We start from the raw sequence: 27,644 nt of genomic DNA on the forward strand, positions 1-27,644 counted from the left end.
AATTAATACAGTATTTGCAATAGCAGGGGCATAGATGTATACAAATTCTAGTCATGATATGGATAAATTTTAAAAGGAAGTGTATTGTTTAGGGCTATACTATAGTCCTACTATGTAGCATAATAGGACTATATAGTATGATAATACTGTATAATATAGTATAATATACTGTATAATAGCGTACAATGATTTTAATGGTTTTAAATTCACAGAAGCCAAATAGCTGTATAACACTGTGTGTTGTTACATGAATCTTTGCCACAGAATCCTCTTCACGCAGAGCGCTGCTGCACGCGGGGGTTTTAGTATGCGTGTAAAAAAAAAAAAAAAAAAAAAAAAAAAAAAAAAAAGCCTCTTTCCCTTGATTTCGCTCTAAATATCTTCGCTAGAACACGCCCTGCCCCGTGGAGCAGCGGCTCCCTCTCCCCGCCGGGCAGGAGGGGGTTAACCCCAGCTCCTCTCCCTCCTCCTTCCCCCAAATTGGGCGGGCGGAGGCCGAGGCGGGCGCTCCTATTGGAGGCGGGAGGCAGAGGGCGCCTGGAGCCGGCCTATGGGCGGGCGCACCGCCTCCTGTCGGTGAAGGAAGGGCTCCCGGCTGATTGGTCGGCGGGATGAGGCGGGGCGGCCGCCCATTGGCTGCGGGGCGGCGGGGGCCGGGCGGCACCATGTTGGGGAGCTGGCGCGGGGGGGGGGGAGGGGGGGGGGGGCGCGGGCGCCGGCGGCCGGGACCATGGAGCCGGGGCGCCGGGCGGGGTGAGTGCGGGGCGGCGGCGGGACGGAGGGACACACGGACACACACACACACACACACACGGTGCCGCCCTCCCTGAGGGGCCGGCACCGGCCTGAGGCGGGGGAACGGGGCGCGGGGGTCGGGCGCCGGCCGGGAGGGAGGAGCCGTTAGGGCCGTTACGACCGTTGGCGGGTCGGGTCGGGTCTGTCTCCGTGGCAGCCGTCCGCCGAGAGCCGCCCGGTGCGGCCGTGGGGAAGGTCAGGCTGCCCGCGCACCTCCCGCCGGCCGGGTGAGGGGCTCGGCGGCCCCAGCAGACGGGGCTGCACCCCCCCGCGGGATCCGGGCCGGCCCTCGCAGCTCCGTGTCCCGCGGCGAGGGGTAAGCGGTGGGGTTGGGCAGCAGAAACGCCGACTGCGGCTGTCAGCGCCGTGGGCTTAACCCTTTTCTAAAGGGGCGGCTGCCTTTGGAGCCTTTCGGGGTACAGATGTGCGTGAGCGGCGCAGCTGATTTGCTTCATGCTAGCAGAGGCCCTCGTCCTGCAACGTGCGTGCGTGCTTTAGGGTCTGTGCAAACAGAGAAAACACTAAAACGTAGATTTTTAGCCTCGCGGTGAATCCCGTGTGAATAGCTCCCACCTGGTACTTATTACAGAGCAGGGCGCTAGTACCGCGGTCTTATTTTCATTTTAAAACGGCTCTGCGCACCCCTTTATGTCCTTACGTCTGACCTACATAGTCGCAACAAGGTTTGTCTCCCTTTGCAGTACAAAATCTCAGCAGGGTGAGGTGGATTTTGTTTCCTCACACGTTAACTAAGTTGGTGGCTCAATTCTGATGCCAAAATCTCTTGTTCTCCGGTTCATCGTCCGCTGTGTCTCCTCTTGGAAGCAGGGGAAGGTGATTGGGGCTACCTTATAGCAGAGATGGGTTTGTTGCTAAATGCCAGTTGGGTAGATCGACCCTGGTTGTATTTTTGGTGGCCGCCTTATGTATGAGCCGAGTAAGCGTAAGAACGTCAAGTTGAGAAGGAAAATGACAGGATTTTTTTACTGCTTTGGTTCCACTTCCAAGTTGAACAAAGCTTCCTAAAACGTTTCCAGCTTGTGTTGTTGTGTACCTGCCCACGATGGTCAAGTGGAACTTGAGTAGCTGGGATGGGGACAAGGGCCAGTTGTTCCCGTTGTAGCGAGGTGGTTTTCTGACCAGGTCCCTGCAGCCTGCACGTGGGTACCCAGGGCTCCTGTCCTGTACCTCTCTGCTTCACAGTACTTGCAATTCCTTCCCTCTCGTGCCGTGTCTCCAGCTCCCTCCTTGTACCAGCTGTGCACACGCTGGTTGCCCAGATGGCCAAGGCGAACAGACAACTGTTGATCTAATGCTGCCGTCTTTCCCTCAGCATGCCCCAGCTGCCAATTTCCAATAAACACATAAACCCTGTCCTCAAAACATCTACTGTTCTCTCAGATGTGTTTGAAATTAGCCAACGGATCCAAAAGCTCACCAGTGAAAAGTGTGATTATATAAACTTTGTTTCCATAGGAAACCGGGCTCAAAAGAAAGTTGTTCTGTGAGGAGAACTAATGAAACCTGGTTTCCTGAGGACTTCTTTGCCACATCCTACCATAGTAACTCCTGCTCGTCTCCTACCAGCCTGAGTCCCCTGGTAGCTTCTCTCTCCCCAGGACTGACCCTGGGTGCTGCTGGTGGCCCGATCCGTGCCGTCCGTACGCGTGCGGCCAGCTGAGGCAAGTGTTCCCATTTGCCGAGTGGCCAGCCAGCTGCTGGGGAAGATTGAGGATATATACAGAGTTCTCCTTGCCTTCTTGAGGCTTCTGTCCTCCATCTGACCGGTTGTTTTTGTAAAGCTTGTGGACGTATTTCTCTGACGAATTTGGCAGAAATGTGGGTAATGAATTCTGAAGTTACTAAAGAATATAACAGGGCAGGGTGGGCAGACAGATGACAGAAATTATTTCATTTCTCTCAGAAGACCTGTGAGAATATACCAGGCAGCAATCAAAAAACTGATTTTTACAGTTGCAGGCATAGACGATGCAGTGGTTAAAATGCTTGTGATCTTTCATATTTATCTATATCCTAGTTCTCAGCTGGGGACACTGTTGTGTATGTTGAAAGTTTGAGCATAGACTGTTGCAAAGATTTTGCCTGTAGATAGCAGGGCTTTTAACAGAAAAAGAGGTGGAGAAATAGTAGGCGAGTGAATATGTGTGAAGCATTGTGCACTGGATTACTAAACTTGTACACAAACCTGACAGCGTGCAGAGAGTGGAAGTGACAGAATGAGTCTGAGAAATCTAAGCAAAGGTCTGTGGGAGCCTGCCTGTGAAAACCAAATTAACAAGGTTTATGCAGAGAGGAGAGGCATGAGCTACCAAGGAGTTGGCCAGAGAGAAGAGGATAGGAAGGAAGATTGATCTGGTGAGACAGAAGTATGTTTTGGGAAGAGGAAAATGTCACTACTGTATAGACTGTTTCTGCAAGGCATTTTCCCCAATTTACTGGAGAACTTTTAAAGACCTTTAGATAGGACATCCCACAAGACACAGTATATTTAGGAAAAGAAAACGTGCATTTAAACAGGAATTAGAGCATACTTAACCATATTTATTTCAAATTGACATCAGTTTGAGCTATGATTTTTTGTGTACTTGTGCTGACAAACTTAACCTTTGCCTGCCCTTAGACCTTATTTGTCATTTGGAGCATAACAAAATCCTTGCAAATTGATTTTTTTTTTTTTTCTGGGATGTATTCCTCTGCTAAATTTGCAGGCTGCCTTTTTTTTTTTGTAGCTGTGATTTTGCTGCTGTTTGTAACAGGCAAGTTTCATGCTGCTTTTTGGACCAGGAGCAAAGTGGTATGATGTTGGTATTTAATGCCAGTAGACGTGCTTTGGTTTAGGCATTAAGTGTGCACAGTGACCCCACCGTGATATTTGGAAGATGCTGTTGTTTGGATATTGAGACTTGGAAGACTTGTTACTTGCCGAGAATACAGACCTGGTTGTAATGAGAGACAAAATTCATGAGGAAAGGTCCCAAAGAGGTAGTGAAAAACAAGAAGCATTTCCTGTGCAAACCTGCCAGTTGACTACACTATTAGAAAGCTGGTGTGGTTGTTTATTTCTGACTGTTTTATTTCCCAGTTTGATCAGGAGTATGGTAAAATGGTAAAGAGGGAAGTGAGTTTTTCTGTATTTCTGTAATATGGAGATAGAGTTTGGGTGGTAAAGCAACAAAGCTTTTTGAATTATGTCTTCAGTTTAGTAGTGGTTGCAACCCAAAGCAAAACACTTCTGGAGCTACCTGATCTTGGGTGGCTGCTGCCCAGCAGCAGGAGGGAAGGTGTGGTGGTGTGGGACTGGAGCGGCACAGGGATCACTGTGTCATTGTATCATGTTAGCTCTGGTCAGACACTTAAAATGTACTTGACTTCTGAAAACGTTATTTGGGTTTTTCCTTCTCTAATGCCTTCTGGCTCAAAGAGCATCTACTATAATTTTGTACATCCTGTATTCCCATGACTCTTATGTAGAAGTGTCTGCACTGTCCCTTTGCCTTTTTCTGTCAGGCGTGAAGACCCTTGCCTTATCCTCTCAGCCCTACCAGTTTCTGGAACTATTTTGTTTTTGAGATTATCCCTGGGTTTACTTTTGTCACTGTCCTAGAGCCTTTTGCCATTCGTTCTACAGAGTTCTCACAATTCACCCTATTTTTCCCTTTTTAAAATGTTGGGGCGGTTGATAGTATTTCATTTGTTTCTGTGGCCACCTTTCCCATCTCTGTCCTCATTCCTGGACCAGCTTCCTGCTTCCTGAGCTTTCATAATCCTCTTTTCCATTCCCAGTCTTTTCCAAAGACTTGCCCTTTTCTTCAAATACTTTCTTCCAGAACCCTGTAAGTATTTTCCTACAACACCTCAACACTGTCCCTCTTGCCATCTTCAATTTAAAACAGTAAAGTTTAAGTCCTTGCTCTCTGCCGTAAACTTCTTCATGAAGGGATTCATTTTTGTTGGCTTGTACAGCAAAGAGCATAACATTGGCACCTGAGGAGTAATGTGCAGGCTCTGCAGCTAGCCTCTGAAATGGATTGCATAGCAACCTCGGGGTGTTTTGTTGTTTGTTGGAGGAAAGCAGCTGATGACTCATTTCAGCAGATGTCAGTAAAAAGTCAGAGCCAACTCACCTGCTTAAAGGTACAGAGAGCAAAATCGGGGCGTAACTGTATAACTTGAGGAAAAAATTTAGTGTGAGTTGGTTGTTCAGTTAAAGGAATTACTGAAATGTCTTATAGAAAATATTTAATTTTGATTTTTGGTAAATTCTGTCTACATCATTGATGGTTTTCAGTCAGAATTAGTTTCAAAGCTGTCACAAAAAATAAACTGAGTAAATTACCTTTAGTTTAAGTGGTGGCTCTACTTACATTCTCCACTCCCACCCCCAAGAAGAATACCCTTGGAGAAACTCAGCATTCCTGAAAACCAGTCTAGGAAAGTGAGTGCCCAGCTTGAGCTCTAAAGGTATGAAACATTTCTGTCCCATTCTTTGGTTGGCCAACGCTGGGCTGCGTGGCTTTCTTAAAATACATGTGTATGTGTATATCTCATAATGAGGAGTAACTGCTCTGAAACGAATTGTGTTCTGTGTAACTTCTTACAAACTCTAATGGATTATGAAAGGGAGTGAAAGCACATCTTGATTACAGCAATGTTCAAAATTAGTTAGAATTACTAGTTTTAAATAAATTGAAATTATGAAGTTACAATGAGCGGGTCCGGTTACAGCCTGATCCACTTTCCTTGCTTTCTTAGGTTTAAGACTATTATTATTTAGGGTTCTCCTCCTGGGTGAGCCTGTATTCACAAGAACGAGGGCTTTCAGGTCAGGTGCATCTTCCTTGTCTGTGCTTATCATTCTCATGCTTGCAGTGTGTAATATGCAGATTGACATGCTGTTTGGAGGAACACAGACTGCCTAAAGAGAACAAAGGTGAACATAATATGTTTTAGTTTCCATATAAACATGTGATTTGTTGTCTTTCACTTTTAACACAAGCACTTATTTTCCAATAGATTAAAATCAATATTATGTAGTTAACAGGGGGCCATAGCACTAGTTTGAAGCAGCCTGAGACTTTGTAACCTTCTTTCACCCTGCCTGTGGTTTTTATGTTGCTGTAAGTGGTTGCTATTAACATTAAACCACTTGTTCACATTTCAGTTTTAACTCCTTGTTATGAGGAGACTTTCACCTTCTTTCCTGCTTCAGCAGAAAGGTTTTATAGGAAGTATTTAAGAGGCAAAATGGGTTTGGGAAGGGCCAAACTGAACTGACCTGTCAGCTGAGGGGGAACAACGATGGCAAAAAAATTCAGATGGTAAACTGGGCAAAAAGCCATGCTTCTGCATTGTCAGAGTGTCACCTGTAAGTTGAGTGGTGCTCAGCTTAGTCACTGTGCTGAGAAGAGTGATTTTGGAAATAGGAAGATCTGACAGTTTGTTACTGAAATTCCTTGTCCCTCTTGGTGAGCTCTTTGTGACAGTTTCTGAGTGGTGCAGCTGCTTATTCTTTGTTGGGCTGGCCTGGGCTGCAGTTTTACCTGCACATATAATCACTAGTGCTGCATCCAGGAGAAACACTTGTTGTTGACCTCGTGGTGTGCCCTCCTCAGATGCTTGTGAAACTGCTTTGGAAACCAGATTCAGGAGAAGGAGGGAGGAAGCCAGGAACTTATAAATAAAAACGTTCAAGCTTTAGCACTGATCAGGCCTTTCATGGAGTTCATTGCATGAAGGTGGGAGGTACGTGGAGGACAGGGCAGGGCAATTCTTTGGGTGACAATGCTGGCTTGAGTAGCTTCAGGTGCCCCCTCTGCAGATAGGTAGGCTTTGTAGACCCGTGACGGGTCATCTCGTGCTGTCGGAGCAGCTCCACCGCCCTCCCTTGTCTCTCTGACTTGCACCAGTAGTGGTGGTTTGCAGTCAGATGATAAACTGTGCGTTAGCTCAAAAACTGACAGCAGTAGGGGCTTCACACACAAACCAAGGAAGGCGGTTAATGCTGGGGTGGGTCAGCAAGAGGATCATGAACTACCTTGCGGCCGGGTTGTATGAATGCTGACACTGACCCACAGGAAGGCAGGAGAGCCACGTAGCTGGGAGATGGGCGGGTGGGAGGGTGTCAGCTATAGACCTCACGTAAATTTATTTAAGGTGCTGTGGATTCATTCATGTGCTTGCGTGTGCTTTTGTAGTCATATTCTTCTACTGTGCCAGACCTGATTCTGCACTGAGGACTTGCTCAAAGGATGTGCCTCTGATGTTGTCATCTGCTGTTTGCCACGGCCTTAACCTTCGATGGAGATGTACCTCAGCGATACTCTCAGGCCCCTCAGACCATTGTACCCCCCAGGACCTTCGCAGGCAGGGCACAGTGTCCACGCAGATACTGAAGATGGCAATGATCTGTTGTCTGGCCAGCAAGTCAGAGCCTAGCTGTCCTTTGGTTGCTGCTGGTAAATTAACTTAGCCTGTGCAGCTTGTTTTTGCCGTGACATGATTAATAATGACTGGTTTATACGCTTATTGTTAAATTGCATGAGAAGGCTTTTCTATATTAGTCCTACCACAGCTCAGGGTGCCATTTGTGGTTTTCATGATTAGCATAGCTCATGCAAAGAGAAATCCCTGTTGGCTCTGAGCATTTCTCAGAGATGTGCCTTAGGATCAGTTTCCATTTGGGTTTTGACCACATTCAACTAATATTATGAAGATAATTTCTGTCCTCATAATTGAAGTACAGTTGATTAACTGTGTGTTACGTGGTCCTTATATGCTAACACTGTACTGGCTTATTGGGTGAGATGTGTTTTGCGACCCATTGTAAATATAGAAACACAGATGTGGCTTTGACTGTGGTGTAGGTGAGGTTTCTGAGAAAAGGCAGTGTTAGTGTTTTGGCGGGGTTTTTTTCTGTTAATTTGATGTTGAAATTGCAGATATTTTGTATTTTTTTTTTTTGTGGTCAGTGGTTTTACAGTTGACTGCAGAAGATGCATAGTTAACCACAAGGAAGTAAAGATGTTGTGTGTGTGTCCCCCTTCTTTTTAAAAAAATAATAGAAAAAAGATGGGTAAATTATAGTGGCAGCAAATGAGAGGCAATAAACAAGTCCATTATGTCCTTCTGTCTTGTACGTTCAGGAAACTAGACTGTGCAGCTGTTCTTACCAGTTGTCAGATGTCGGGAAATCTACCTAGGAGCACTCTCTTGGGGGACAAATCTTTGGGAAACCAGAGGTCATGGGTTCCGTTACTGATGGAAGAGTGTTTGTGAAATTGGAGCCATCAACTTAAACTACAGTTCTCTGCAAAAGTCTTGCCCATGGTAGTTGCAGCTGTTATGATTTGAGCTGTGTAGAAATGCTATCAGCGAATTTCCCCTTCCATGCAGATCACTGAAAGGCTACAGGAAGGCAGCAAATGCAGTGTGCTTTAACAGAAATGTTTGGGATGTAGTGTGCAAGTGTACATAAATGCCGACTTAAGTTCCAAGCATAAACTTGAGTTTGATGGGATCTGCATGGAATGCAGTTTTGTAAGTTTGTATTTTGTTTATTTTTAGGGGTACCAGAAGATGCTTCAGTGGTGATACCTCTTTCACAATGCAAGTTATGAATGAAATTCATTAACTAACATCCCCTTCCTCACCCTGATCTTCGAGAGACTTCCTGTAACGTTTGGAAGAAAGGGTCAGGGGAGAAGGGTTGAAGGTCACCATGAAGCTAAAGCAGCGAGTTGTGCTGTTGGCCATCCTCCTTGTCATCTTCATTTTCACAAAAGTTTTCCTCATTGACAACTTGGACACCTCAGCTGCCAACCGGGAGGACCAGCGCGCTTTTCACCGTATGATGGCAAGCCTCCATGTACAACTGGACCCCCGGCTTGACCATACGCTGCAGTCCCCTTGGGAGATTGCAGCCCAATGGGTGGTGCCCCGGGAGGTGTATCCCGAGGAGACACCCGAGCTAGGGGCTGTTATGCATGCCATGACAACAAAGAAAATAATAAAAGCTGATGTGGGATACAAAGGGACCCAACTGAAAGCTTTGCTAATACTTGAAGGAGGACAGAAGGTTGTCTTCAAACCCAAGAGGTAAACATTGCCTTCAATGACTGAAGTAGTAACTACTCTATGTATTTCTTTTTTTTTATCTCCATGCTGTTGTCTTAATGTTTAAGTTACAAATTTACACATAAATGGAAAGACCCTCTGTTTTTGCATGACAGACAGTAGAGAGCTTGCTAGCACTCTAGTAACATTAGGTTGCTGTGCCAGCTGTCTCTCAGGCTGGATAGCTTTGATGCTTGAAACAGCCTGTCTTGAGGTTAAAAGAACAATCACTGTGTTCAGTCCTGAGGGAATGTTGGTTAAACCCGATGTTTCTAAGCACTGTCTTTCTCATTGTGGAAGTGCAGGTTCTGGCAGTGTGGAGACAAGTCTTGCCTACTCTTTCTGAGTGAGGGTGCAGTCAAACTGCCATGAGGGAATGCAGTTTAAGAACGAGGAAGGAGTGAAAGTTGACAGTGGTCATAAAAGTAGATCTGGGTGTCTGGTGTAGGTGCACGAGGACTGTAAAAATGGCTTGGTAGGTCAGAGTGAAAGCCTTCGAGTTTCCTGTCTGCCAATAGTGAACACTGGAGGAGCAACGTAAGAATGTGCAGCTAGTGATACTTACTTGGGATGGCCTCTGTTTGCGGTGATCAGCAGGGAAATTTGGCATGATTGAACATTTATGAAGTCTTGTGCACGTCTGCAAAGCTTTTTGAACTGTTTGCCTTCAGGGAAAAGGAGAAGAAAGATGTAGAAAAGTAAGGCAGGTGTGTTTTATAGGAGTGCGCTGCAAATGTAAAGAGTTGTCATCACAAAATGAGTACATCTCTCTCCAAAGGATATTGGATTGAGCAAGCATGAAGTTTTTCTGTCATGTTAATGAATGATTAGAGAATGAGGGGAAAAAAAAAATATGCCCTCCACTTCTTGATTTCACAGACCTGTTTCTGTAAGGTCAATTACTGGTCTGGCTGGAGCTTCACTGTGGGGCTCGGATGTGTTTAAGCAGTGGGTTTCACACAGAAGTCGGTGGTACAAAGACAGCTAGTCCAATAAATGCAGTAACAAGGCATGGCACTTCTATAGTGCTTTCTGTATAAGTGAGTGCTGTAAAGCACTTCACTGAGCATTAAAATACCTTTCCATAATGGAATGTCTGTGCAGCTGGGAATGCTTATAGGAGCACTGGACAGTTTATAGGAGTGCTAGACAGTATGGCCCCAGCCGTACTGGTAGACCGGTGTTCTCTTTGTGACTGCCGAATAGCCAGGCTTGTAGGTAGAATATTGCTCTGTCATTGCAGGGTAGTCTCTTTAACTAGCTTTTGACCTGAAAGGTATGACAAGGTTACTATTAAAAAACATCTTGATAAAACTTTTTGGTTGGGGAAGAATGAATTCTCTTGTTACTTTTGCTCTAGAAAGGACTAAATGCCTACTGTGCATGGAGGCAAGAATTTGGTTGTATTTTAGCAGTAAGTTTTAGCCCTGCAGCTTTCAAAATGTGACCATGTTTTCAGAAGCCTGCTGTAAGTACATACAAAAGACCTGACTACAAGGATAGGTTCTGAGGGTTAGCTGTCTCATTTCAAGATTACTTGAAATCCAGCTTAAGTTAGTAATGATTAATAGGTGCTACCATCACATGCTAGTGGTATATGTGAAAGGTGATGCTTGTTTGGTGTAAATTACAATTTGGCAGGAATCTGTCAGATCTTCCTCCCCAAAACTCCACACCGTCCTGCACTGATTAATTTTCTCTTGAGCTGCCTTGCAGAGAAGCTAAAGCACTTGCTCAAGCTGATGAAATGGACTGTTGTCTTGCCCCAGATCTTCTCTGAGCAGGGTTAAAACATCAAAGTAGAGCACTATGGTTTCTCTTACACTGTTGCTGCTACTGCTTGAACCCTGAGTGTTGGAAATAATACAGTTTACACAATTTGACACATAGATGGAAATGAGAAAATAGGTATCTAATTTGACCTTACTTTATTTAAAAATGTATTACATTTCACCCATTTGCTCAGTATTGATTGTGGTATTTTGTGCCTATCTGAAGCATGCTTCTTGAGCAGTTGCTAGACCCAATTCAAATGTGAATCTCAGAAATTTGTGTTTGCCTTGACTATTTCAGTAGCATCTACTAAAAAAGGGGGGGAAAAAGCCCACCACTTTAGTAAAATATACCACTGTTGTTGTAATGAGTATCTAGTTTCTATTTCTTATTGTTCATTATGTCTTTTATCTGCCAGAATAAAGAGTCTCTTTATATCCCGTATTGTCCTCAGGTTCACGCTTGCTGATCTTCTAGCTACTAAAGACTGTGTTTGGCATTTCTTCCCCAACATCAGATGGTATTTTCATGTTAATGTACAATCCATTCTAACCCCAAAATCATTTGTGGAGTTGCTGCTTTCCAGTATAAATAGTCCCCTGTTCTGTAGCTGGGTCTGTGCTCTTTGTTCTTAGATGTGACTTGGCATATGGTTGAATTAAAACTCATTAGTTTCAGTGGGCACCGCTTCCCAAGCTCTTGAGACCACTGTACATTACTGACCTTTCCTCCTTATTTACTATTTCAACAGTCTGTAGGCTATTTAATCTCATTAATATTTTTTCCCTCTCCCATTGGCAATCATTTTGAAAATGACCCAGAGTCTGTTTAACGTAGCACGGTTATTGCACTTGTTACTCTGAACAGCAAAATTAATGGAAATCTTTCATGAATCATTTTATTTTACTTATTTCAATTACAGATATGCCAGAGACTATGTAGTGGAAGGAGAACCGTATGCTGGCTACGACAGACACAATGCAGAAGTGGCAGCCTTTCACTTGGATAGGTATGGAATTATTATGGTACCTGGTTTTATTGTTTTCTGGTAAACGCTTTTTTCAGAGTTGGGCAAAAAGTTGTTCCTTGAAGAATACACCTCAGATGTGAGCTATTTCTAACCTGCCAATATAACACACTGAAGCCAAAAATAAAAATGAGCTTTTTTGTGAAACTTCATTTCAAAGATCTGTGCAAGATTCTAATATTTAGGATTTTTGTGAAAAATTTGATAAGGAGAGTGAGCACTGAAACCACTGATACTTCATATTATACGGAAGGAAGAGCTTAGCCAAATCCTGTAGAAGAGTCTGAAATGCTGAATGTATGTACTAAGTTAGTGTCCAGTACACTAAAAAGTTAAGCCTAATATCTAGACTAAGAATTTAGTCTAGCCTAAATATGAATCAGTGCATCCTAGAGGAAAACCAGCTATTCATATCTTAATTGTATTCAGGGGTAACCAGGTGCTTTTGTGGATTTGAGCTGGAGGTACAATTACCAGAAGAAAAACAAAGTTACAGGATGTACAAAGAATGGGACAGAAAATACTACCAAAAACTGGATGTTAGAGGTGCAGCTTCATGAGTGCAGTCTTGGTCTCCTTACTATATAAGAGGACTATGTTGACCCTTTGGAGAAGATTTCTGAAGATAAGAATTTTTCACATCTTTAATTATGTGAGGAGCCTTAAAATCTTGGGAAAAGGACAAGGGAAGGACAAATACAATAAAGAGTAGAACAGTTAAACTTAAATTTCTCAGTACATAAATAAGAGGCTCATCCCTGTGCATTCATAGGTAGTAAAAGATATGTTTGTTAGTCCTAATTCATCTGTGAAACTCATTGCAGAGGCAATGGAAATTAGTAATTCTAGGAAGGTTTGGTGATAACTGGTTGTGTAATACCCATTGCTGCTGTTGCAATCTTGAGGCGGTAGGCCAAAATCAGGGCATCTTAAGACCAAAAAAAGATGAAGTAGTCAGATGTCTGTTGCCCATTTGTACTTTCAAGAAACATACAGATGTTGGTTTCACTGAAAAAGCAGTGATCAAACATTGTAAACAGCAACTCAAAACCTTTCCAGTGTCCAAACCCCTCTTTCTTAGCTCTTCCCTGCTGTCTAGTTCGTTGTGGTTTTTGTGCTTGTTTCTCTGGCCTTTCTCCTCTCTTTGTGAGCATGCATCTCTATATTCTTCAAGAATACCTAGCAGAAGCTACCTGCCTACTTAACTTTAGCACATGCCTTTGTTTTGAATGGTGACAGTTACATAATTTGTCTGAGAATGCCGTTGTTTCAAGAAAGATCTGAATCATACTGTGTGGTTGCCACTAATGGGAGGCTGTGCTATCCAGGATAGTGGCCTGTCAGCTGTGGGTCTGAAAATACAGGGACAGGTTTTCCAGATTTAAGCTCTGTGCTTATTTGCTTGTAACACCTGCATTTTCTCAAGCTGTACATAACTCTCTGTATTGGCTATGAATTTTATACATATGTGATTTGTTCAAGCAGGCATTTTGCATTGCCCTTTCTTAGAGGTATTTTATACTTATGGAAGGGGACTGACTGGTTGAATATCTAAAAAAAATACTTTGCAGCTGTTAGAGTGACTCTCCCAGTACCTCTGTGGAATGTAGATTGTCCCTTTTTCAGAAGGGACAGTCCCTTTTCAGTCTCTTTTTCTGAGATGCAAAGATTACCAAAAGGGTATCAAAAGTTCATTGAGAGAGTTGGGGCTGATGTTGTACTAATATTTGTACTCCTCCTTTAAGCACTTTTAAAATTCCATTACAGTACCCAAGTCATTTGTGGTCACAGAGCAAAGTCTGTGGCAGACATGAGAGTGGAGCCTGGATCCTGTGACTGCAAGTTTTATGATTGTTCTTCCCACCTCTCTTTTTTTTTTTTTTTTTTTTTTTTCCAGATACTTTGGGCGTTCAGTTTTATTCTACCATTCACTTTTCCCTTCTCCCCTTTCATGCCAAACAAAATAACTCCTAGATTGTTTACTTTCAAGTGTAATTGAATTGGGCTTAAACATAACATTTTAATAGATAGTAATTCCCACAAATTATAAATGATCTTTCCAGGTGACCAGCCCAAGGGCCATATGGTTACTGCTTCAGCCTGTACACAAGACAGATGATGGATATTTCTGGTATGAGGTCTGATTTCTGAGAGTTGGAGTATGGTGTATCCTGTGTTGCTCTGCTGCAAATGCTCTAATAGAGGAGTGTTGCTGATGGCCTATAAAGCAAGTCTAACATTCAGGAACTTAAGAAAAGTGAGTTTCCTTACTTTGTCTGGGAGAAGAGAAGAGGTTGCTGCAGGGTTCCAACTTTATTCTTTGGTCTCAGTCATCTCAGTTTCAGACTGAGACTGTGTTTTTGTTTTGTTTTGTTTTCATTTAGAATTGCTGTCTGTGTTGCAAATTCTCATGTCATGTTTTTTCACCCCAAATCAGAATTCTGGGTTTCCGACGAGCTCCACTGGTGGTTGGCAGGTTTGTGAATCTACGTACAGAGATCAAACCAGTAGCCACAGAGCAGCTTCTGGGTACCTTCATGACTGTGGGTAAGTGGATTCCATGGATTGTGCAGCCCAGTAAACAAAAAAGCGTTTAATGGGGAAGAAGGGAATCTGACACAGTTCTAGAACAGTTAACTCTGATACAGGAAGCTGGTAAGTCTCTTTCTGTGCCAAGAGAGATTGTAACGCTTGTATAACCCTGTTTGGCGGGGGAGGAGGGCTTGAGTTTCTCCAAGTCGTTTTTCCTCTGTAACTTCTCTGTGTTCCCTCATGCTGCTGTTACAGATGGGGGGGTTTTCTGAGTAAGAATTTTCTCTCTGCTGTCAGAGGTGGTTAGAAAAGTCTATGATTAGACCTGAAAGCAAAAAAATTGAGTTGTATTTTAACGCGAACATAGTGGTGATTTGAGGTAATTTATAGAGCTGATGCGTCGGTTGGTATTAAATGTTGTTTGTGCTACATCAGAGTCTGCTGAGCTTTCATAGCTAAATGTGTCAGAACTTCTGTACGTTGTTTACAGTAATAATGCTGTGAAGGGCACTTAATGGGAATTATTAATGTGAACTCCTACCAGGTGGTCATTAAGCACCAAGAAATGACTTACACTGCAGCCGTAACTCCTTCAGGTTTTCATAAAATATCCAATTATTACTCTTTTTTTTTTTTTTCAATAAGATTCTAGAGGTGATTGTTCATTATAGCTGATAAATATGTGTGCCTGTGTATATTTTTATTACAAGCACTGTTGGCAGTCTCACCTACTAAGTTTGCCTAACACTTTCGGTTATAAGGTGTAACTTTCAGATGAGAGTATCTCAGCCTTGCCAAACTCTTTTTGCATTCAGATTGGGTGTCTGCCTCAGGCAGATTTTACTTTTTCTAATTTCAGCCAAGATAACTAAGCACTTTTCTAGCTGAAGTGCTGACTTTAAAAGTATGGCTCCAGAAATTTTCATTGCCTTTCCTTAGGTTCTTTGAAACTGCCTGTTTTATAGAGCTGAACCGAGGAAGTGGGTGGATCTGGGGAAAAGGTGGTGATCTCTTGTCAACCCAAATTTGACCAAGTTTCTGAGGTTTTGAAGAAATGAGAATTTGTGCATACTCAGTGCAGATTTACTAGAGTTGTAGCTAGAATCTCAAAGAATTCTGTTCCTTGCTAGACCTGCTGCAGGCCATGGATAGGAAGAGAGGCTTGCAGGGCTTTCCATTCAAATAAGAGGTCTGGTCTGTTGCAAGCTCAGTGTTGTTAATGATCATCTCTCTGATGTCCTCAAGTTGCCCATCTGGGGTTGTGGGAGCACAAGAGCCGGGCCTAGATGGAGGACTGCAAAGGCGTGCTGGCTGGCCAAGGGATTGTGATGTGTAAGGATGGAAAAAGCTGGGCCTGGCTTGGGGAGGATGTTGGCTTTAGGGCCAGAGGAAGAAAGTACAGGGAATAAGTGGAATCACAAGAAAGTGAGACATAGTTGAAGAATTTTTTTGAAAAATATCTGAGAATGGAACTGGAATTAATTTGGCGAGGGTCAGGCAAAGGCAGTTTAGAAGGGTGAAACAGAAAAGATTAAGCTAAAAATGGAAATCTAGGCTAGGTAAATTACTTTACATTACAGGCTACATAGACCTTAATGGACTAAAGACTGCAGGGTTTTGTTGTTTCTCTCCTGTCAGAAGACGCTTATGAAACTTTTGACAGATCTGCATTCCTAGATTGTGTAAGGATGACAGCTTCTTTGTGTTTCCCCTGCTGAGTCAGCTCAAGTAACTGAGACATGTAGCAGGTCTCAGGGCTCCAAATCCATTTGAGTTCTGCTTAGTCTTTTTTCACTTATCTCTTTTTGGTCAGCGTTTTCAAAAAGAGGGGAAATCTGACACATGAAGTGTGAAATTTAAAAAACGAGCAGTGCTAAGATTGTGAAGTCAAGGTCCAAAGGACTAGGAATGGATCATAAAAACTTGTTGATAGTGCAGTGTTGTATTAACTCTGTGTGATAAAAACATTAGAAAATATAATTACTCTGTCCTTTGAATATTAGTCTTTAATGTTGCTTTGAATGAACAGATGTCTGTTTAATCTCTTTTGAACCTTTTCCCCTCGGAGAGAGGAAGCATGAGGTCAAGTGCAGTGAAATCCTCTCGCAGGGAAGGCTCTGCTGCAACAACATGCTCCTGACTGTCAGTTGGCATCCCTTGGATTAAGTTCTGCTCTTTTGATACCTCTTTATTATTATTTGTTTTTTAAGGTAATAACACTTGCTTCTATGGGAAGTGCTACTACTGTCGTGAAACAGAACCAGCCTGTGCAGACGGGGACATCATGGAGGGGTCAGTGACTCTGTGGTTACCCGATGTCTGGCCTCTTCAGAAGCATCGGCACCCCTGGGGAAGGACCTACCGTGAAGGCAAACTTGCCAGGTATGAGAACATGATAGGATTATTCACTGTATGTGATAATTTGTACTAGAACTACCCTTGTAATACTGTGGTTAATTTAAGGAGCACGTGTTCTCAAAGCCCAGAGTTCTGCTGGCAGCTTTCTTGATGTGACAGTAAAAGTCAAAAAGTGTAGGAGTGTAGGACAGTAGAAGTCAAAAAGTGTAAAATGGGCAAGAAAGAAATCTTCATTGTTTTCCACAATACTAAGTGCTGTCCTTTTCCTGTTTATTGGTTAGAACAGCACTCCACCATGCAGTTTCTCCAAGCTCTGAAAATCTTGCCCCTGGGCAAACCAAGACACTTCTCTGGTGCCACTAGACCTTCTGTTGTCACTGTGCCTCGCTGTGGCCCCCTGAAATACCGTAGCACTGTGCTATTTTTGCCAGACCTGATTTCATCATCCTTGTAGTTTGTTTCAAGAGTTGTGGAGCTGGTTTAGCTCGAGTAGGTGGACGCTGAAAAGTTCCTCTTTGCTTTAAATACCATCAGTATTTGGTGACCATGCTCAGCATCTAAAGAATGGTTTTAGAGAAAGACAAACATGGGATCTAGCAATCTTGTACTGTAGACATGACACTAATCTTAGTGTTTGGGTTGGAGATGTTTTTGCCGTGACCAGAGCAAATGGTTTTGAGCTTAATAAATTTTTCCAAGTCAGTGTCCTGGACAAGTGATTGGAAAGAGATTTTTAGTCCTTGATCCGAAATACCTGTTGATGTCCAACGACGTGGTTGTTCTCAGAGTCTCATCCAAGAGCTTCATTGAATTGCTTCAGAGTATTCAGTGTACAGTTTGATTTTTGAGCAGCAGTTGTTAACTTCTTTCTAGCAGGTCAAACTCAGCTGTATTTAGTACATGGTGAATTACAGTAATGAATGGACTGATCTTCTTGGAGGTGTTTCTTTTTCTGAGAGGCTGTTCTTCATCATAAACTGCCTGCTTACACAGGAGTTTACCCTGATACCTATGCTGATTTGATATTCCTTGTATTTTGAACTTACTTGCTCTTACTTCATACAGATGGGATCTCATGGTTCTGTTGTTTTGCACCTTGTCGTCTTGCACTTTTTACTTTGAGATCATCAGGAGAATTAAACATTCTAGACGTCATGCTCTCTTCTTTCTGTCTGGTAATTATGGAAAAATAACTCTGTAGGGATTTTTTTCTTGATCTAGCTGCTTCTACTCTGTCCTGAGTTGACCTTTTGAACATAATTCATATAGTCATATAACTGTACATAATTTTTTATGGACATGTAATAGATAAAATCTCTGACCTTTGGAGTCCTATGCTAATACAATATAAATGATCAGAAATAAATGTTGGAGAAAGGTCTGTCTTGAAAGACTGAATGGAAAATGAGGAGAGGGAGTATAGTATATCTGAAAAATTGTTGCAAGTAGATTTAAGTACTTATCTAAAGTAAAAGGAGAGAAAGAGAAACACTTGAGAGAGAGAGGAATGTAGCATAAAAGAAATGTATCCAATACAGGAGGAGTACGTTCTGAGACTTTTGCCTCGTGGATTTGTGCTGTGAGTTGGACCTTGATGCAAAAGAAAGAGGGAACTACAGACAGCATTTGAAGAATGTGTGTTATATGTTAACAAAAACACTGAGAAGGTAAATTTTTGGCCACTTTGATTTGGGTAACTGAAGGAAAGATGGTACATTGGGAGCTTAGGCTCAGACCTCTATAAGATGAGATAGGGTATATTGGCTGTTGTAGCAGTTACCTTCTGATCTTTTCCCTGCTTTATGACTCTGCAATTTTGAGCATGTCAGTGAGTCTCTCCAGCTTGTGTTTCTTCCATTTCGTCATTTTCCTCCAAGTCACAGATGTTTTAAGGCATTTCCAACTTAACTGCTATTTTGTGAAGGATTGTTTCAGTCCTTAAATGGAAGATGTTATAGATGTACTTGTTATTTAGGTTGGCAGATGGAAAGGATATACACCAGAGATTTGGCTGTTTGATGGTGGTGTTGAATAGCTTTGAAAACTGTAAGGAAGGAAATGAGAAAATTTTTAAATCCTGTCTTTGGAGAATTGAGACATGACATCCGTATTGTAAGACCACAAGTACATACCTAGGTTATGTGTAGAAGGAGAGGAGAGAAAAGGCAAGCTTGAAATCTTGCTAGTGGAGAAGAAGGTGAGATACTCTGAAAGGAAAGTAGAAAGGAAGGAGACAACTCAGTGAAGAAGAATGAACATATATGAGGCCCTTCTCCTCGGGACAGAGAGGTCATTAGTAACCATGATGAGGTTATTTGCATTAGAAAGAGAAAACAAAGAGGATCGCTGGAAAGCAAGACTGATGGAAGCAGGTCAGGGCATTAGAAATAGGCACAGTACTTGAAGTCCTTAGTTAGGAAATTAACGGAGGTAAGTCATGACAGTAAGCTTGCTGTGGGGCAACCCAACCACTGCTGAGTTATGAGCAGTGAGGAAGCAAATTCTGATCTTGTTTTCTGTAGGAAGGTGATGTGTAACCTTGCACTGAAACTATAGCTTGCTACATACGCTAGGATGTTAGTACAGGATCTACTCTTTTAATAAAATGCTTTTGTCTAGCTCTTCCTTCTTTATATAGCCTCGACTGCTACACTCACCTTTTCTTTATGCACTCATAAGTGAATAAGAAAATTCCGTTGGTGTGCATTCCTTGAAGATTTGATTTGGCTTCTCTTGATGACCCACAGGTGGGAGTATGATGAAAGCTATTGTGATGCCGTGAAGAAGACTTCACCATACGACTCGGGCCCTCGTCTCCTCGATATCATTGACACCGCCATCTTTGACTATTTGATTGGGAATGCTGACCGGCATCACTATGAGAGCTTCCAGGATGATGAAGGAGCCAGTATGCTCATCCTCCTGGATAATGCCAAAAGGTGAGAGTAAGGGTAATCCTGGTGGCCAGGCAGTGGCGAGCACAAGGGCACACATTAATCTGCTCTGTATCTCTCTGGTTTCGTTCTCCCACTAATTTTTTCGTTAATACCTTTTGTGCTAAAAATCCAAAGCTTTCCCTCTTATGAGAATTTACTTACCAAATATTAGGGTCCTTCAAAGGCTGTGGTGCTTACTCTGTGTTATAGATACTGTGACTGCTTTGGGAAAAGTCTTACTCAAACTACAGAAATACCCAAATTAGCACAGTATGACCTTTCTTCCCCAAGCATCTTTCAAACGTTTGCTTGTGTCTCCTTCTATCCCCAGAAGAGCCCTTCCCTTTTATGCTTTTAATTAATGGAAGATTAAAAACTTATGATTTATTATTTACCAGTGAATATTAGTGAGTGCCATGGTAAAAGTAGATCTTTTCAAGACGTGCCCATGAATAATTTGGCATTCCCTGCCTTCTGGATATGTCTTCGCTGGCTTTAAAAGATTAAGAGTTTAAAATGGGGATAGAACCGATACCGAGAGCAAAATATGATGATATCCTGAGTGTGGACATCAACTGTTGTTGAAACAAAAATGCAGCATGTAGTAACTGAGGAGAACTGATGAGAAGCCCTTCTTGAGGCCAAACTTCACTATGTGCCTATGTTTAAAATGTGAGTTGTTGTCTTTGCTGTAGTTTTTGTATGTTCGCTGGTATCGTTTCCGTTTAAAATCCTATTGAAGATACAGCCTTGTTTAAATCATAACAATTTGCTTATTTTTCTTAAAACCAGAGATAACCTATTCTAATTCCTCGGGATTTAATCCAGAGATTCCTGAGTTGTGCCTTTCTGATGGGCCCTACCATCCGTGGTGGCAGTGCCAGGCCCGCTTCTGATGGTTAGCTCTGGTGGTTCCTGTGCCAGGCGCTGCTCTGCAGTGGATTTGCACACTGCTTGTACGAAGTGCACGCAGCAATTGAGGCCTCTGACCTAGACAGGTCTGTGGAAGACTTGGAGTTAGCATTTCTTTCCCCATTTGCCTTTTGTATAGTGGATTCCTTCCTTCCTTCCTTCCTTTGTTTCTAATTTGTCTGCAGTGGCCAACTTGAGTATTTTGTCTTTACGCATCAGCCTGTTCAATAACATTCCTTCAGTTATGCCAGCAGGATGCATTCCACCTTGGGAGTGCTTAATTAGTTCTGCTTTCAGACTGCTTTAGGTGAATTTGGCAAAGATTGTCTTTCTATAATGCTCTGGTAATGTGCTAGGAGGAAGTTAATGTATTAGTCACTGGAAGTGAATATGGTAGTTGAAGGTCATGTCAGAACTTTCATTACGATGCTTATAACATTATGAAAACATTTCCAGTGGGCCTTTACAGGCCCAGAAAGAAATTGTTTTCTTGAAAGCTTAAGTAAAGGTCTTTCAGCTCCTTTGAGATAAGGGATAGAGGGACAGTTTTTTCATAGACTCATAGAAGATCTCAAGTTGGAAGGGTCTCATAAGGATCATCAAATCCAACTACTTGCTCCTTGCAGAACTACTTAAAATTAAACCATATGACTAAGAGCATCATCCAGATGCTTCTTGGTGCTGTGACCACTTCCCTGGGGAGCCTATTTGAGTTTTAAAGCTACTAATAACAGAATTATTTGAGCAGAGTAATGCCAGACTCCTAGAGTAAGTTACCTTTATTGAGGGGAATGTTCTTTGTTGAAAACAGTATTATGAGGCGGGTGAAACTATAAAAAAAAAAAAGCATGTGTTTACATGAAGCTTGAAATACTATGAAATCCTTTTGGCAGGCCTCCCTTAGAAAGTGTGGTCATGAAATTTTAAAGTTGATCACCTTGTTACTTGAACTGTTGACTTAAGCTTTGCCATCTAAAACAGCAAGTGGCTGCTATTTTGTTCATTCCCTCTCCAGCTGTGTCAGATACGCAAAGCTCCCACTCTCTATTTCCAGAATATCAATTATTCCTTTTCCCTGCTTCACAAGATGAGCTCAATTTCTAAACTCCTCTAAAGTTCATATCTAAGGTGCCTTGGTCTGATAAAGAACTAGCTATGCTGATGTTGCTTCCGTTTACCTGGTACATTAGCTGATGCTGTTGAGAGTTATATCTGTAATTGGTCACGGCCTGTTTATATTTTAATTTAAATTATTTGATCTGTTGGAGCATGAAATTGCCTCGTATTGATTTTTTTGGGGATTCTTTACAAATCCATTGATGTTGAGAACAAGATTGGGAGTTCAACTGGTTCACTTGGTTTTAATTTTGCTTTTCAGTTTTGGAAACCCTGCCCTGGATGAAAGAAGCATCTTGGCTCCGCTTTATCAGTGCTGCATGTAAGTGAAATGCAGGGATGCCGTTCGCTTTACTTATGCAACTGCTGTCCTTAGGTTTGCAATATAATTAAGTTTGAAGCCGCCTGGTGACCTGAAAATGTTCGTTCGGGTACACAGTGCTTTCCTTTTTTGAGGTACTGTGTTTGTTTGATGTATTGTCACTGCTCAAGAAGCTGAGAAATATGTTTTTATTAAGGTAGTAAATCAGATGGTAGGCTGTAGGAGGTAGTCTCGCCTCCAGGTCACTGGTTCAAATCTATCCTTAGTCAATATGACAGGTGTGACGTCTGCAGCTGTCTTTATCCAGGTCCTGCAGAATAAAAGTTCACATCACAGTTTGAGTTCTCCCTGACAGAAGCTAAGGACTCGACGCTTCTGGAAACTTTGCCTTCGTTTCCAAATGTTCTTTCTAAACAAGACTGTAGCACTTCTGAGAGTGCTTCTTTCCAAGTGAAGTTTGTAGGTTTTTGCAGGATTTTGTTTCCACTTTGGCCCTGGGAGCTGTGTTTTTTGTTAGTTTTATTTTTAGAGTCTCTGACTTGTTGATTTCTGTTTTCTGTGGCTGCTCTCTCGCCATTGCTACTTCTCATTAACAAATAGATAGAAGTACCAGGAAGAAAAATACTGATACATCTCTCTCCAGCATCTGTTACTTCAAGATAACATTAACTCCTTTAAGCCTTACAAATTAAGCATTTAGTTGATTGATCCTTGAGCTTGTCCTTGGAGGGTTCTGTCTCCCAAATTCCTTGGGACCTGGGAACTCTGCAGAAAGCCTGAGCTCTCACCCCCTGCTCGTGCTAAGCACAGCTCTGTGCATGCTGCAGTACACCTGGCCTACATTCTGGAAGATTCTTGCAGAATCCATATGGAGACCAATTAAAGTAAATTATTTTCAATTTCTTTATTTTTCCTACATTAATTTTAAATGCATTTTTGATTTTTCTGTTTTATGAGGATCTTTTGGAGTCTTTCTCATCTCCCAAATGCAAACTTCTCTTCTGGTTATCAATGTAAGAGACTTTGCAGTTTCGTGCTTTTCAGATATCCTTTCTTTCTCATACCAGGCAAATGCCATGTAAGAATTCATGTGTGTAGTTGTTTTACCTATAGATTTATTACAACACTTGCTTATATTGCTGGTTTCTTTAGAGGCCATCGGAAGCCAAGAGTTTAGACCAGTGGTACTAAAACACAAAAATTTGGGGGAGAATTCCAAGAGACTTCACAGATCAAGACAGTTTAGGTGGGCTAACGTGAACAAATTCAATGGCTAATGAAGCAGAAAAATCACTGCTGTGTTTCCTTTCTTGGAAGGTCACTCAACTGACGTTTGTCCTTTGTGATTAATCATTGGTCAGTGATGCACTTCCTGAGGTGACGTGAGGTTTGTGTTTGAATTAACAGACCAGACTGTTAATTTTCTTTTCTTTCCTTTTCAAACTGTGTCCGGGAGGCTTCAGGACTGAAGAACTTCCTTGCTAGCAGTTGAAGGTGTTCTTGTATGACATAAGAACTAAGTCACACTAGAGTCTGTCTTCTTCACCTTCAGTTTTCAAGTTTGCCTTAGCTATTGCACATAATGCAGTTACACCCAGACCCTCGCACCCCTGCACCACGCCTGTAGTAAGGCTCCCATCTGGGTGGAACCACCTCCCTCGAGAGGTTGGCTTTGGTATTGCTGGCAGGACTTCAGCGGGACAGCGGTATGGTGACATGCTTGTTTCTTTTGCAGCATCCGGGTTTCTACCTGGAACAGGCTCAATTACCTGAAGAATGGAGTACTGAAGTCTGCCTTAAAAACTGCTATGTCGCATGACCCCATCTCACCAGTGCTTTCTGACCCGCACCTGGATGCCCTAGACCAGCGGCTGCTCAGCATCCTGGCTACAGTGAAGCAATGCACAGACCAGTTTGGGCCAGATGTTGTGCTGGTGGAAGACAGGATGACTCTGTCTCATTTGTAATTGTAGTGGAACAGAGACGAAACTCCTTTTTAAAACAAACAAACAAACAAACAAAAAAAGCGATAGAAAAACAGCACAATCAGTTCGGAAAGGCCGTGGCCGAGATGGACTGAATGAACAGGAAAGCTTCCAAGCCGGAGGAGCAGAGGTGACACTGGCTTTTACCTTGGGCTGGCAGCACTGAGAGGTGGGAGGTCGGAGCCTCGGACGGCTCAGTACCCGGAATGGCATCTTGGCCGTTGTGGTGTGTCCATTGCCGGCAGTGGACATTGCCCTGGATAAAAATGGCTCTTGGTGGAAGTGTGTGGAATACAGACACTTAATTTTTTGTGGACTGGACCTAGAGGGGACAAATGGAGACGAACAGCACGATCCTCTCCCCTTCTCTTCCCCGCGTATCTACTCTTGCGAGTCTTTGTCTCATTCAGGGTTGTACATAATCAGCTGTGAGCTGGTTAGGCATTTTTACTGCTTCTTTAGAGAAAGAGGAAGTGGTGAATAAAATAATTATTAGACTGAAGAATTGTGCCAACCCCCCGGGGGGTGGGATATTCTTCTGAATGCCGTTAGGGGTGGGAGAGGGGACCTCTGCCGCTCAGTTGTCTTTTCCTCGGTAAAAGGCTGGAAAAGGGGTTTGCCTCACATGTGATAATGCTTCAGTGTTTTCGCTGAAGTCCTATCAAAGATTTATCCACAGGGTTGGAGATTTAGGGGAGGACAGGGTGGTTATGCAGCACTTGGTAATTAAGGGATTAAAGTAAGTTTCCACGTGTCCTGTCACTGTTTTCCATTTATAAGGAATCTGGCAAGGTCTGAGTAGAGAAAGTACCCTTGCAGTCCATATTAACTGAATTTTCATTATATTGTAGCTGAGGAGGAGGACAGACTCTGTCCTTGGAAACAGGTTCTGGTTAGCAAGGCCACGCTGCTTACTGTATGCCCTATCATTTAATGTGAGGAACCTGAGCGTGTTGCACTGGGGAAAGAGAGATGTATTTGTAGACTTCCCAGTAACCAACAGCTGTGGGCAAGGCCCTGAAGAGTGGAGCGAGCCCTGAGCTGCGGTCTTTCTTCTTCATCTCACGTGGACAGAGCTTCCTGCTGCTCCGTGTTGTAACCGCAGCTCAGTGCCGCTGTTTTGTGGAACGTCAGCAATTTATTCAGTCCCACCATTTACCTGGCCTGGCTTGTGGCTGAGCTCTGAAGCCGTGGGCACTTTCAGTAAGTTTTCTGCCTTCCCCAGCTGCTTCCTGCAACCCCCACTGCGATCTCCTGACTGGGGTGTGGTCATCCTGGGGTCCTCGCTCCTAAAGGTTTTGCCATGGATAGGGGGGAGTTGGTGTAAGTTGGCTTTTCAGGGCAGACTTGTAGCATTCGTCTTGTGCTAGTCCTGTCACCCTTCAGCACTGTGTCAGCCTGCACGGCGGATGAGCTTGCGGCCATAAAACTTGTCACACTTGTGGTAGGTCTGAATCTGCATCTCCTGAAGAGAAGCAGCTTCGTCGTTACATTTCCAAATGAACAGCTTTGCATTGATTTTTGGCTCAGGCAGTATGGTCCTTAGAAGTAAGGAAAGAGCTCACTTCCCAAAGTGATTATGCATTATGGGACTTGCGAGCAAGAGCAGCAAAATGTTAGGTTAAGACCTTTTCCTTGATTTTTGTGTCAAAATCTAGCTCTGCAGGAGTACGATGGGCAGATAAAGAGCTGTTTCCTGTTCATGCTTCTGCTGCCATATCTGATCAAAGAGGTGTTAGCTAGAGAGTTTATTTAAAAAAATGCAGTTTTATTTTGTTGAAGTCTTTTTTTCATTGCGTGGGCAGAATATCTTGAAAGTAGAATGCAACTGTTTACCTGAAATTGGATTTCTGTGGTGTTCTAGCTCTCTTCTGGATTGGGCTGCATCACAGACCGGCCCACAGTCAGGGTGGGACCTGGGGTTATTTGTTGGTGTTACTAGTCAGGGCTGTAACACACAGCCAGCTTTTAGGATGCAGGTGTGAAGCTAGTGCCTGTTTATTGCTGGAGGGGGTAATACAACACAGGATTTAGAAGCCATGGTCCTTGGGTGAGTTTAACCCCCGGCGCGTTCTCTTAGGGCAGAAGCGAGTGGGCTGAGTGGCAGGTCCCTGGCTGGCAGTCAGGTTTCGGTGGTTGAGCGAGACGTTTTGGGGAAGTACTGTGGGCAACAGTTAGGTGGTTAGTGAAGGCTTTTCTTTTAAAGCAGGATGGGTTGATGCTGAGGCATTTCGGCATAAACCGTTTCCCAGGAGATTGAAGATGATCTACACAAAGGGGAGACGGTGAAGCACATAGTAGTGGCTTGTAGCATTTTAAAAAGTGTGTTCTTCTCTTTGAGCTTAATCATGAGCACTTAATATTTTGGGAAGGATCTACCAGAATTTGATGGTTTGATTTCTGTGTGATCGCTCCTGATCATTTACATTTGATTTAATAATGGATTCCAAAAAAAAGTATTTCTGTCTTTATTAAATTAAATTAGTGTTCAGGACTTATGTATTGCTTGTTCAAGAGGCTCTAAGCTGAAGCATTTGCTGTCAGATGGAACCTGAGGATAAGTTTTCCCCTGGTATGAGTGTCAGAGATTTAAACCAGTATATCGGTTTACTTGGGAACAAAGAGCATGAAGTCTGGCATCAGCAGCAGAAGGAAGCAAGAAACGGTTGCTTTTTTTTTTTTTTTTTTTTTTTTTTAAATATTGATGCTTCTGGTCACTGTAGGCACCACTGGAGCTTGGTGTTCTGCAGCAGGAAAGAAGAATAAATTCCTCTCTTACTCAAAATCAGGAAGATGTGATTTTGGCTTTGTGATAATCTCTGGCATTTTGGCAATGATTGTTTTGCTTGAATACAAATGCCTGAGAAGTTTTAAATTGTAACCCTTGCAAAAGAAATAAGAAGCAGCACCCACACGCAAACAGGGTCTACTTGAATCTCTGAAAAGTAGTGTCATTTGTGAGGCAGGTGCTGTGCTCTGTCGATGAGGTTTTCATGACACTTTCTAATTCTTGTTCACTGCGCGCACTGTAATTTGCCGGCTCCAGATGTTACAAAATGGTTGTGTTGCAGATATTAGTAATATCAGAGCGCTTGAAGCACAGAAATCAAGAACTAATTAAAAAGAGAGCATCATCAGCCATCTGCTATTTATCTCCTCCTTCGTAAGTCAGCAGCCAGGCTGGAGGAGACACCGAAGTCGACTCCTCTTCCAGCAGCTAATGAACTGGAGTGTGTCTTGCCAAACAAACTTCCACTGAAAAATACTAATTTATTAAGAAGGTAATTTATTTGCTGTGGCAGCTGGAGCAAGATGTTCGAAGCAGACACCCCTCTTGGAGCTGTCAGAGGATTGCCCCTGGGAGCAGCTGCACAAATGGAGGTTGCTAATAAGAAAACAGAATGCAATCATGACTTTCTACTTGTATTCCCCAGGGTCAGATACTGCATAAAGCAACATTGTGTGAATAAAGATTTTAATAAAGCAACGTTGATGGATTGTTTAAGTCTCTCTCTCTCTCTCTCGTTCCAGCATTTATTGGGCTGAATGTTTAATCTGCTTTGCTACCAACAATTCCTGGTTATTCCTTCACTAATAGTTATCGATGTCATTTATTCCAGTCATGTATTTCCAGGAATCAAGTCAGAAGTGCAGGTTGTTTACAAGAGCCTTGTCGGTAATGAAGAATGTGTTCAAGGAGTGTCCCAAAGTGATACAAAAGAAGAACACGCCTCGTTTTAAGTGGCCTTCAGACA

General features: G+C 42.9%; 1 protein-coding gene across 2 annotated transcripts; it reads left to right on the forward strand.

Annotated features, from left to right (window-relative positions):
• Positions 1-709: 709 nt before the first annotated feature.
• FAM20B (FAM20B glycosaminoglycan xylosylkinase) lies at positions 710-27,394 on the forward strand. 2 transcript variants are annotated; one of them, XM_042784210.1, is made up of 8 exons: positions 710-753; positions 8,380-8,910; positions 11,624-11,710; positions 14,166-14,275; positions 16,471-16,642; positions 19,366-19,557; positions 21,845-21,904; positions 23,640-27,394. In XM_042784210.1, the coding sequence occupies exons 2-8, from the start codon at positions 8,534-8,536 to the stop codon at positions 23,869-23,871; spliced, it is 1,230 nt and encodes a 409-aa protein (XP_042640144.1). In that variant the 5' UTR covers positions 710-753; positions 8,380-8,533; the 3' UTR covers positions 23,872-27,394. The 2 variants fall into 2 exon arrangements, with proteins under 2 accessions (XP_042640144.1, XP_032860355.1); XM_033004464.2 differs by lacking the exon at positions 710-753 and adding an exon at positions 946-1,111.
• The last annotated feature ends 250 nt before the right edge of the window (positions 27,395-27,644 follow it).

The sequence above is a fragment of the Tyto alba genome, unplaced genomic scaffold (assembly GCF_018691265.1).
Source record: "Tyto alba isolate M040663 unplaced genomic scaffold, T.alba_DEE_v4.0 Super-Scaffold_1000006, whole genome shotgun sequence".
Lineage (NCBI taxonomy): Eukaryota > Metazoa > Chordata > Aves > Strigiformes > Tytonidae > Tyto > Tyto alba.